Genomic DNA, 12,223 nt, shown 5'->3' on the forward strand with positions numbered 1-12,223 from the left:
TGAGAGTGTGAGAGGGTGTGAGTGTGTGAGTGTGAGAGTGCGAGAGAGTGTGTGTGTGTGATGTGCGGTCTGGTATGTCTAGAGTCTATGGCAATGGCTGTTCTGGAGAAAAAGACTGAGGTTATTTGAACTGAAGAGAATTGTAGTGTCAAATCTTACACATTTAAAGGAATAGTCCACCCCACAAAGAAGGTTCAGTCAACATTTACCTGCACTTACTTGAAAGCTATTTCTAATGTTTAAGACATCCTGTATTCAGCGCTTGGATTACATAAGCAGATGTTTAAAACAATATTCAGACTAGACATGTATTGTGTAAAATCTTCTAGTCCTAAGATCTGTACCCGACACGATTTAACCAGAATCAATTTTTGGCTGAACTCAACGTGCATAGGTACATTTTTAAAAAGAAAGCCTGAAGTCTGGCAAGTAGAGACTTTTTCAACCAGATATAACACAGACCAAAATCAGAGATGACAAATTAAACACTATAGGAAAATTAGATGTAAAAGTATGCTCATCTTCCTAAATTATTTGTAGATTCATGACATTTATTTTAGCTAAATTTTTAACCCATGTATCCAAATAATGTAGCCTTTGTGTATGTCAAAAATTTGGTGTTTTGGACAAAATTAATATTATTAAGTTTTCTGAACCCATACGATAGCTTTGCGTAAAGAACATATTGAAATATATAAGTAATTATTCACAGAAAAATCTCTGTTTTTTTGCTATAAATCCCAAGTCTCATTACAAAATGTGCAGGGTGCACAAGTTTGGTCCATGTGTGTTTCAAACCAAATGTGACAAGCCAGAAATTTTAATGAGATTTGAGAGCTACAACAACGATTTTCTGTGAATAACAACGTACATTTTAGTTTGCTAAATTTTAACTTAACGTGGACTACATTTATGATATATATATACAGTATATATATATATATATATATAGATCTTTGAGTTCAGCTCATGACAAATGAGGGCAAAAACAAAAGTGTTGCGTTTATAATTTTGTTCAGTGTGTATTAAAATTACATAAAATGATTAATGACATTGTCAACTATAATAAATAAATAATAAAAATAAATATTTGAAATGAAATTAGTTTTACTGACCCTACTTTGAAAACACATATAACTGAGTATTTCTAACATTTTACAGCTATTCACAATATCTTTATCACTTTTTTAATCATTATATATTTGCTTCATAGCAAATGACACATTGTTTCACACACTTGTGGAAAAATAAAGGCATATATACTGTACTTGTGTTCTGTCCATTCGTCTTGGAATCTCTTCTGCTCTGGTGTTCTGTTTTCTATAGCTTTGTGTCATTGCATCCATAATTAGACTTCAATGCTGTGTTAATGCAGTTATTTGTATAAACATATCTATATCTATTGCATACATGTTCCTAATTGGTGCTGGCTCATTTTTACAGCTCTAGATTGCTGAAATATGACTTAAACATGTTTACTTCTGGTTGAATATGGATCAAGGTCTTCCAGATGCTTCTGTGAATTCATTATCTCTATATATGTCCTCTTCTATCTCTTCATTGTTTTCCCTGGGTCATGTTTGTAGGGTATATTTAAATCTAGCAGACGCTTTTAAGTGACTTGCAAAAGAGGGTCATGCATTCACATTTCACTGATTTGAAAGGCCAGTATGTGATGAATGTTATGGATGCTGATTGTGTGTGTTTCTCCAGGCGTGGTTCGGGTGGATTATGGCGATGTTTCTTCGCGGAAGGCTTTAAGAGAATCACTGAAGTGTAAACCCTTCTCATGGTATCTGGAAAACATCTACCCCGACTCTCAGATTCCACGCAGATACTACTCACTTGGGGAGGTAAGAGAGTTTCTCTGTTTGACATGGCCATTAAAAGAATCAGAGTTGTTAATAAATTGCTTCAGTTTGTCATTTTGCACACTAAATGAGCGGCTTTATGTGTGCGGTTATGCCAAGACCTCTGCAATACAAAACACTTTCACTTCCTGCCCAGCCAATGTTGTTGTTGTTGTTGTTGTGTTGAGCAGTTCTGCAATAATTGTATTTAAAGCTTTTCACCAGATATATTTTCTCATAAAACCCAAGGACAATGTTCAACTGTAAAACATTTGACCCTGGAGCACAAAACCAGTCTTAAGTCGCTGGGGTATATTTGTAGCAATAGCCAAAAATACATTGTATGGGTCAAAATTATCGATTTTTAATTTTGACCATGACTGGTTTTGTGCTCCAGGGTCACAAATGATGACTTACACACGGTACTTGATTAAAAGAACACTGCATTGTATGAAATCCTCAGACTTTGTCCTTTTATGTTATTAGATCAGAAATGTTGAGACAAATCAGTGTGTGGATAACATGGGCCGGAAAGAGAATGAAAAGGTTGGCTTCTTCAACTGTCATGGAATGGGCGGCAACCAGGTAAGAAAGTTGTCAAGTTAAAGGGTTACCGTATAAATAAATTTAAATGTAACTTAAAACGAATTAAAAATCTACGAAACAGAATAGTTTAGTAGATTAATCATATTCATCCAAACCAGTCTACAGTATGGCTTTCTTTTTCTGTAAAAAAAAAAAAAAATAAATAAAATCATTCTTCAATATAAATGAAGAAATTTCCTATAAATTAACCTACAGTAATTAATTCCCATCTGATGAATCTGTTTGCAGGTGTTCTCATACACGGCTGACAAAGAGATTCGAACCGATGACCTGTGTCTGGATGCATCGCGACTTAATGGACCTGTTGTTATGCTCAAGTGCCACCACATGAAAGGAAACCAGATGTTTGAGTACGATGCAGAGGTACATATCACACAGAAAATACTAGTCAATGCAATAAAAACATCAAATTACACATAGGTTCCCTTACACAAAAGAAGATACTTCACGTGTGCTGTTAGTACACTTTTTTTAAAGCAGAAATAAGACTGTATTTCTAAGTATACTTGGCTTGTAGTTGCGTTTTCTCTTTTGATAGAGTACCCTATTAAATACTATGTTATCACATATTGGCATCTTTGAGGTTGTACTCTAGCATATATTTTACATGCTATGTTATAACCTTATAGGTTAGTAACAAGTTAGCTTTGTAGTGACAAAGAGTAACTTAGAGTAACTAGTACATAGGTGGAGCTAAACTTTTGATGCACACTTGATTCATACTGACTTCTGCTAAATTTAGTCACAAAGAATTTAGTCAAATCAAGCCAAAAAAGGAGCAAGTCTTTTTATGAAGTACATAAATCAAAGGTACAAATCCACTAGTACTGTACACATGAGTCTACTTACCTAAATAGGAACATTATCAAAATAATGAACTGTACATAAAATGTTAAGATTACTTAAAGAAAACAAGAATATATAGAAAAAAATACTAATCTAGTACTTCAGAGTATACTTCAAAGTGTACTTGTATAAACTAAAAAGTAGGCTAGACATATATTATACTAGAGATGTGTATAATACTACTATTCTACTAGTTACTCTATATGTTGACGTCATTTTAACTGAAACAGGAAGACAGGGCGGGACATATCAAGCAGCCCCGCCCCTTTTTAAAATAGCCAATAGCGTTCGTTTATATCGCAGCTTGGGCTAGAGCTATTCAGAGCCGTTGAGCTCCGTAAAGCTGCATTTGACAGGGTATGCCAGCCACAATCTCATCCATATTGCTATAAAATATAGCATTCTGTGTAGAATTCAAATAGCTCCGATATATTTTGTGGTCTGTGATTCGCGCATGTGATCCGCTCCATGCTATCGTGTCTCTGGACCGGAGCAGAGTGTGTGCGCGGTGCGGTGGTTGGCGTGACACAGCGCCAAACCAGACTTCTTTTTTTCCTCAATGGAAAGCATATTTACACTGTTTGAATCGTTCCCTGTCCCCTATATAGTGCACTACGTGCCCGATGTGACGTCAAAAAAATCGTTGAGCCGTTTTGGAGGAAGTGACGAACTAAAAGCTTTGAATGCTTATATCTTCTAAATGCGAATTTTGTCACTGTTTTGGAGCACACTGCCTTATAGATAACCTTAAGACTAACATATTGATACTAACACCCAAAAAACGTTAATTTTGATTTCATGGGGACTTTAAGATGTGAGATGTGTAAGATGCAAACTAGTTATGGATCCAAATTTAACTTCTGTTACACTTAAGAGTGTATTCATACCAGGAAAGTCCGCTAGTTCACTTGCTTTGGTCCGGACCAAATACAGTGTTGATTTTTTTTGTCTGGAGTGGTTCACCTAAAAGTATACTTTATAAACTAAAGAGTCGACCAATTTATTACCAAAAATTCACATACAAGTATACTACTTACACAACGGGGCTAAAGGGACACCTTAAGAAAAAAATGTGCTTTTCACTGCGCCCATAATATATGATTGAAGAAAAAATATATACGCTTGTATTGAACATCTATATGACATCTATGGAGCAACACATTTTGTGTGAAAATAAATCATACAAGTGGTTTATTTTGTTTCAAAATCTTATAAATGTGTGAGGTGTATGTATGCAAAAAGCACACAGTATTGATACAAATACTTTAGATATATATATATATACATATATATTAATAATGTGTAAGTTAATACTCGTTCAAAACAATAATTTTAGCAAACTTTGTACTATTTTCTGCATATGTTGATATATATGTTTTGTTCAATAAATATACGGTCATTAAAATATGTTAATATAAAATATATTTTAAAATATAGAAACAAAATAATTTTAAAAAGTAAAGATTCCGAAAGCATTGAAGGAGATTTTAATTTAGGAGAATTTAATATAGATTTACAGTAGTAACAACAAATTATATTTTATGATATGATATGATTAATATATCATGTTTTTAAATATGATGGTTTCATTCTAAACATTATGATTAAGATGGACACCCAACATAATATATGATATTTATCTGAATCTGATCATGTCATGTCCACAAACAGAAAAGTCAACCATATATTAATTATCATGTTAATTATTGAGCCTTTAGACCCAACAACAGGGGCGCTTTTTACCCCAAATACCATTCGTTTACATATTCTTCCATTATTGAAAAACTGTTGAAAACCATTAACCATGAAAATCCTTAAGAAGACATTTGTCTCAAAATATAGGCCCTATTCAATAATTTTAGTGATTCTCATGTGCTACTTTAATCTCCAACATTAAAAAACAAACATCAAATATCAGATCAAGTTAGCACAGAATCAGCTTTGTGCTGCTGCCTGTGATTGCGTCAAGGATCAGCCACATTTGCACGTTCATCTTGAAAAGCAAATGTTTCGGAAAGTTCTATGCAAAGTTTTTGTGCCATCTAGAGGTTTAGAGGAAAGTAATATCAAACACATATTTTACCCTGGTGCGCCTTTAGGTTCGTTGGACACTATATTCAGTTTAGTATACGACTAGTTATCAAAAAGCTGTTGGTTTGAGCCCTACAAAGATCACATGGGCTCTCAGGAGACATCTAACCTCAGGATGTTCCGGGGAAACCGAACCTATATTTGTTTTGGATACAAGTCAGAAATGACATGTCCATTGACATCCAACTCCAGAAATGGGTTATGGAAATCAGATGTGGCTACAGTTCATCCAGAAATGAAAATGCAGTCATTTATGGGATTCAAAACACTTATGAAGTTCCAACTGTTGGTCTCAAATATCATTATTATTTCTCCCTATTCAAACTTTGTAATGTCTTGATCGGTCATGTGATGCATAATCAATCCAATTACAGTTGGCCACATATTTATGTAAACAAAATATTTATATGAACATTTGGCCACACTTTAGTTTAAGGTACAATTCGCACTTGTCACGTATTAACAAGCTCCAAAGATGAAGAAGAGTCGAAGGTTCAGAAACCAAGGTCTTTTTAAAACGTGTGTAATGGTGTGCACTTAACACAAACAACAACCGGCAATGAACACAGGAACCAAAGGAGCATAAGTAATAAGACAAATTAACGATACACAGCTGAACTGAAATCACTAATCAAATCAGTAACCAAGGGAACTATTGAGTGGTGGGAAAAATTAAACAAAGGAAGACAGGAATGTCCATGATAAACTAACTAAACATCAATTAACTACAGGGGTGTTGCCATCATTTCAAAAAGTGAGGGGGACAGAAATGTCAAAAGTCAATACTTTTTTTTTTTAATTGGCAAGTTTTATTTTTTTCTCATTTCTTTTAATTGGCTAAGAAATCAAATACTGCTGGACAATAACCAATATTTTGTATCTATAATAGTTTCTTATATTTTCCTAATGACAATTTGATGATTTGTTTATATACTACAAGCCCTTTTTTTCTATTTTGATCACATAATAAGGCAGAATAGTTTCTATACTGTAATAAATGCAACGTCAATTAGCACTGCATTATTCATATACTTCATTTATTACCTGGAGATGATTGAAAAACACAAACAAACCATATATTGTTGCAATCAAGTGTTTAATGTCTTCACGTTTCATTAGTCCAAACGTTTCTGCTTTTTAATCAGTAAACAGCGATAGCTGCATGCTTTTGTCCATATTAGAAATTTTCTGGCACGTCATAAGTTATTACTTCTACGAGTCCGTCTGGGACTTTCTGTGCGATAGCACCCTCTGGTGTTAAGTGTGAATGAAACAGACTTTGCATGAGAGTGTTGAGGGCTCCGTGATGTTCACATCGGCTCATTCTGGCTACGAATAAAACATCAGGTCATGCACAGACTGTCCTGTCTCTTTGAATTTAAATCTAGATTTATTCACACTGGCTCTTGAAAACCTATGTGTGAACACACTTGCTCCTAATTTGCTGCTTATTGTTAACTTTAGGTATGCTGTAGGATTAAGGGATCCAAAATATAGTCAGGGAGAATTGGGCATTAATATGTGCTTTATAAGTACTAATAAACAGCCAGTGTGCTAGCATGCTAGTTAATTAATAGTGAGAATTGGTTCTTAAAATAAAGTGTTACCTATGTCACATTAGACCTGCAGCTCGTTGAAAACCTCTGCTCTTAACCACCAGATGGCGCTGCATATCACATTATTATCCATGTTGTGCGCTTCTGTATTTTTGGAATATCTTGTATTTCTTCCATCTCTGAATATTGATTGTTCTGGTGCAGTACTGTGTATTTGAGACGCTGTGCATTTACTTGGAAGTCGATGAACTATTGTTTCTGTACATATCTTAGTATGTTGGCAAATGGGAGTATGACTTTAAGGTAAGATCATCTGAGCTGTGTTTCGCTGTGTGTTGTTTGAATATTCTAGTAGAGGTGTTTGTGAAGTAGACTCCCACTGTAATTGAGTCACGCTGTGAGTGGTTTAGACACACAGTTGCGTAAATACAGACATATACTTGTAGGCCTGTACTCGTAGAGATATGGCAAGGAGGGATGTATTTGTTTACTATACAGCCCTATAACACTTCCACAAGCCTCTCCAGGCATTGGTTTTCAGTGACTATAACAAAATCAATATCCGAGATTCATTACAGCATTCTCAAGATATCAAGAATCACATACCAGCTGAATAAAGAAGAAGCTTTCGAGATCCTTGGTGCTATTGATGTTTCTGTTAATATAACAGATTACACTTCTTTGTCAGCTGGGTCGATTCTAGTGCTTATATTTCTAAATAAATGAGTCGTTTGATTTAAAAGAGGACATCACGCTTGAGCCGTAAAGGACCTTACTGTGTTGAATCACAAAGGGGCTCAAGAAATCAGAAGCCGTCTAAAAATAGATCTCCGTCCGCTCGGTGGCTTTGATTTTGATGTTGGACACAAACACGTATCCAGTGTTTGGTTTTCACCTCTCAGCTGTCTGTAATGCAGGCCATTGTATTTATTCTACCGCTTGGAGGCTTGTGCTGCAGGACTTAATGATCAAAATATAAAGAAAGATGATACTAACGACATTTGGCATCCTAGAATCTCCCATCATTAAATTGTGATTCTTTTTCCCATTAATCCATAAGCTACTGGCAACCAGATAGACAGGCATTTGTTTTAAAAATAGCTCTCAGGTTTTTCACACTGCATGGGAAAATTGATGATTTGGGTTTACCGAGATTGAGCCATTTGCTCAGTTTCTGGCACCGTTTCCAATTAAATAGCTATTTTAGAAGGTAAAGAGACATTAATGCAGCATAGCTCCACCTGTCATTACCAGACACCAGTGAACACAAACTACACACCCACGCTTATTCCCTGACAATCCAGCCCTACGTTTACATTTCCACATCTGACCTTTTCCTGTGACCCCCATTAGTTTGTGCCCTTGTTTAGAGCCTCTGTGTGTATATACTGTACAGTGGAGTCTGAGACCACATTGAAAATCTGGGATTCAAAAGCCAAATTTAAACCTGGAAATAATAATAAACAAGTTAACATGGATCATCAGGCTTTGTCCATGTCAGCTCAAGCACTGCTGCCATTAATGCAAAAGATTTTAATTTAATTTAATATTTAATGATTTTTATTTATTAAAACAGAAGGATTTTCATTTGTGGTCTCAATCTCTTTTATTTACCTTTTTGCACACTTAATTGCATATTAATTGCAATTAAATACAAATGAATTATAGATTAAATTTATATTAAATCCAGTTAGCTGACTTTTAGAATGATTTTTGATCCTCTTAAGTAGGACTTAAGTACATTTTCATACGTGATTTCATCATTATAACTTCTGTTGTCTTTGTAATATGGTTTAAAGTGCCAAATGCACAAGTCTTTATGATAAACTAAAATATACTTTAATGTAATTTCTATTGAAATGCGTATCTCATGTATTTGTAATTACACATTTGTATTGAAATATATTGTATTTAAATGTAATACTGAAACACTAACGTTCAAATTATTATCAGATATTTTACACGTGCTTTAATGTTTTAGTCAGACTTTAAAGAAAGTGCACTTCTATTAAAACAAAGATTTATAATCTAAAAGACTGGGACACGTTTTGACCTCCTTATCATCAATACCCATACCTGGTTTATTGCCATCATGTTTTCATGGAAACCATCAGAAACACACCTTCCTGCACATCATCACGCAGTCGTGTCTGACCATCAGTCGGCTGGAGGACGGGACATACGGCCCGACAGTGGAGTACTGTGACGATAGCCCCCTACAGGCCTGGATCCTCCGAAACTTCACCCGGCAGGAGGTTTTTAAGAAGCTCTACTACAGCCCAACTGATTACTTTCTCTAACTACCACAACTTCCTGTTGACGGCAGGTCAGTTTTGAAAGCGCCAGTGGCCCAATCCAAAATCAACCTGTAGAGGTGAGGAGGGTGTTGGTAGTGATTAGAGCTGCCGTAGTGTATAGTGTGCTTTTCCCCACATTCATATCATTGTTGAGGGAACTATCAGGTGTATCTGAAAGCCTGAGTCTCTTGCACATGATTCTGGGTTTAGTTTGGCGGTTACTCTAGTTTGTCTCTCTAGTGTTTTTGAGCTTTGGATATGTAAAGATGCCATGCATGGACTGGGCACGGGACATTCTCGGGAACTGGTATATAATTTAACCCTCAAGCATCCAAACAAACTTGGACAAAATCATTTAGAGTTTTTTTTATTTATTTCTTTATAAATAGTTTCCTTAATCTGTACAAGACTTGGCTACTTTTCAAAGCTAAGTTTGCCACCTGAACACACACACACACACACAAACAAAAAAACAAAGACTCGATTCAACAAAGTGGTGTCCGGTCTACCGTTCACTCCTATGGACTGTTCTAGACTCTCTATACGATATTCTCCTAGAAAGACTTACATTCTGGTTCTCCCGCTATCCTCCAACGACTCCTTGGAAGCTGTTCCACGATCTCCCACGAAACCGGCATCAGACACTCACCCTCAGAACTCAGATAAGAACCCTGGAATCATTCACTCTGTTGACACTCACCTGCCTTAACCTAACCCGTTCCACTCATCCACCTCTTGTATCAATAAACCATCCTGTCTTTCACTTACCCGTTGTGTCTGGCCTTGCTTTATGACAGTTATAGTATTTATTGAATGTGAGGCCTTTTGATGTGAGCCTGGTTTATGGAGCTCAGGCTGTGCTGTGAGTCCACATTCAAGGCAGGCTTCCATGCGTTTAGGAGCAATTATTGCTGACCTTTTGAGAGAAATGGGAGGGGACAGCAACTCAAAGACACACAAATGCAATAACAGACATCACAAGAGCTGCTAGATATATACCGCTATTTCAAGGACCTTCAGAGCATCTTTGTGTCAAATTAAATTTCATTTGAAATGTGTTTTTATTACATAAACATTTTATGTTGAAATGAAAATGTACTGGCAGCCAGCATGGCCACCTCTTCCAGCTATTATTTAGCATCAGATCAGAGAAGGTGGTTTTATTTAAGCTTGATTATCTGTTCGTGGTGGATTGAAATGGGCCTGTCTTTGTTTACAAGCTCTTTTGAAGTGAACTCATTGTGAAGGTTTCTTTCATGGCTTGCGGAGATGGACCCTTTGCATTAACACGCTCTCACGCTCAGCACAGACAGAACAAGGGGTTTTTATTGTCTAAACCCTGAATTTGAATGGCCACTCCAGCATTTTTAATCTGCATTTTTTTCAGCATATGTTCGGCCACCAACGCTTCACTAATGCCCGTGTCTTTATGTGTGTCTTTCACTCAGAGGTTTTTCGTTTCATCAAGCATTAGCAAATGAATGATGATAGTACAGTATATTTTTACACATGGATACACACTATCTTTCAAAGGATACAACATTTATTGTTTTGAATTTCTGAATTCATATTTAATTTACTGCCAAATATATCACACATTCATGCACATATACATATGTATTAATCCACGTCCTTTTTATAAATGTTTTATTAGTATCTTTATTAATATTAATATTGGCCATTTTACAAAATACTGATAACATTTTTAACTATAAAATAAGCCAATTGACAGTAGGTGTAACCATGTCGACCTTATCTGACATATGTGGTAAAAAAAATAAATAAATAAAAGCGGTAGATATATGTCTGTGTGCAGATTATTCAGCACTAGCTGATAACAGACACAAAATGCACAAATAAAATAGTAAAAACAACATAAAAAAGTATATGTTTGGAAAATTGTCTAATAAAATGTAAGATTAAAGGGATAGTTCACCCAAAAATGAAAATTCTGTAATTACGGTTGAACCCTTGATGTCACATGGATTATTTTATCGATGTCCTTGCTACGTTTCTGAGCCTTGACTGTGGTAGTACCCTTGCTGTCTATGGGAGGGTCAGAGAGCTCTCAGAGTTCATCAAAAATATCTTAATTTGTGTTCCGAAGATGAACGAAGGTCTTACAGGTTTGGAATGACACGAGGGTGAGTAATTAATTGTCAGAATTTTCATTTTTGGGTGAACTATCCCTTTAAGTAGTAAGTGAATAAATACATAAATAAATAGATCTGGGCGTAGGCATCATTTGCTGGTAAATGATGTTTATGCCTAGATGGTATTTTATCTTCTGTCCACATTATGTCAGAGGAAAAACAAAAAGAAAAGAAAAGAAAACTGGTCCTAGTACTGCTGCTATTAGTGAAGAATACGTTTTTTGTCACTTTTGCTGTGTGTTTGAGCTACTGTCATGTAGGAATACTCTCTTTGGTATGCTGAACAGAACTATAAAAAATGTGAGATTTCAGAATTACTTTGATCATGATACAGACTTGATTAATTCATTGCGCATGTTGTATTTAAGAGAATCTGTCATTGTTGCTTCCAGTGGTCAGGTATATTAGGTGAGGGACCTCATTTGAATCTGAGTTCTTCCAATGGGAGGAAATATTTCAGCTATTCTGATATAACTGAGTTTTTGTAATGGAGTTTTGTTGTTGTTGTTTTTTAAATAAATACAAATTAAATTGTTTTTTTGCATACAGCAACAGTTTACTCATTTTATTCATGTTAATTGTAAAAATGAAGAATGAAGAAGAATGTAATGAAAAATGAAGAAGTATGTAATAGGGAAGAGATAAATTGAGTTATAAAAGTATATATTTAGCTATTATATATGTGACCCTGGACCACAAAACCAGTCAAAGGTTCAATAAATAAGCTTTCCATTGATGTATGGTTTGTGAGGATAGGACAATATTTGGCCGAGATACAACTATTTGAAAATCTGGAATCTGAGAGTGCAAAAAAATCTAAATAT

General features: G+C 35.3%; 1 protein-coding gene across 1 annotated transcript in view; it reads left to right on the top strand.

Moving 5' to 3' along the window:
• Positions 1-12,223, top strand: part of LOC107657405 (polypeptide N-acetylgalactosaminyltransferase 13-like) — a 47,522-nt gene that overhangs the window by 29,258 nt on the left and 6,041 nt on the right. Inside the window, exons 9-11 of the mRNA XM_016445460.1 lie at positions 1,714-1,853; positions 2,337-2,435; positions 2,685-2,819. Of these exons, the coding sequence (XP_016300946.1) occupies positions 1,714-1,853; positions 2,337-2,435; positions 2,685-2,819 (374 nt within the window). The remainder of the gene's footprint in view (positions 1-1,713; positions 1,854-2,336; positions 2,436-2,684; positions 2,820-12,223) is intronic.

The sequence above is a fragment of the Sinocyclocheilus anshuiensis genome, unplaced genomic scaffold, assembly GCF_001515605.1.
Source record: "Sinocyclocheilus anshuiensis isolate Anshui unplaced genomic scaffold, SAMN03320099.WGS_v1.1 scaffold355, whole genome shotgun sequence".
NCBI classification, from domain to species: domain Eukaryota; kingdom Metazoa; phylum Chordata; class Actinopteri; order Cypriniformes; family Cyprinidae; genus Sinocyclocheilus; species Sinocyclocheilus anshuiensis.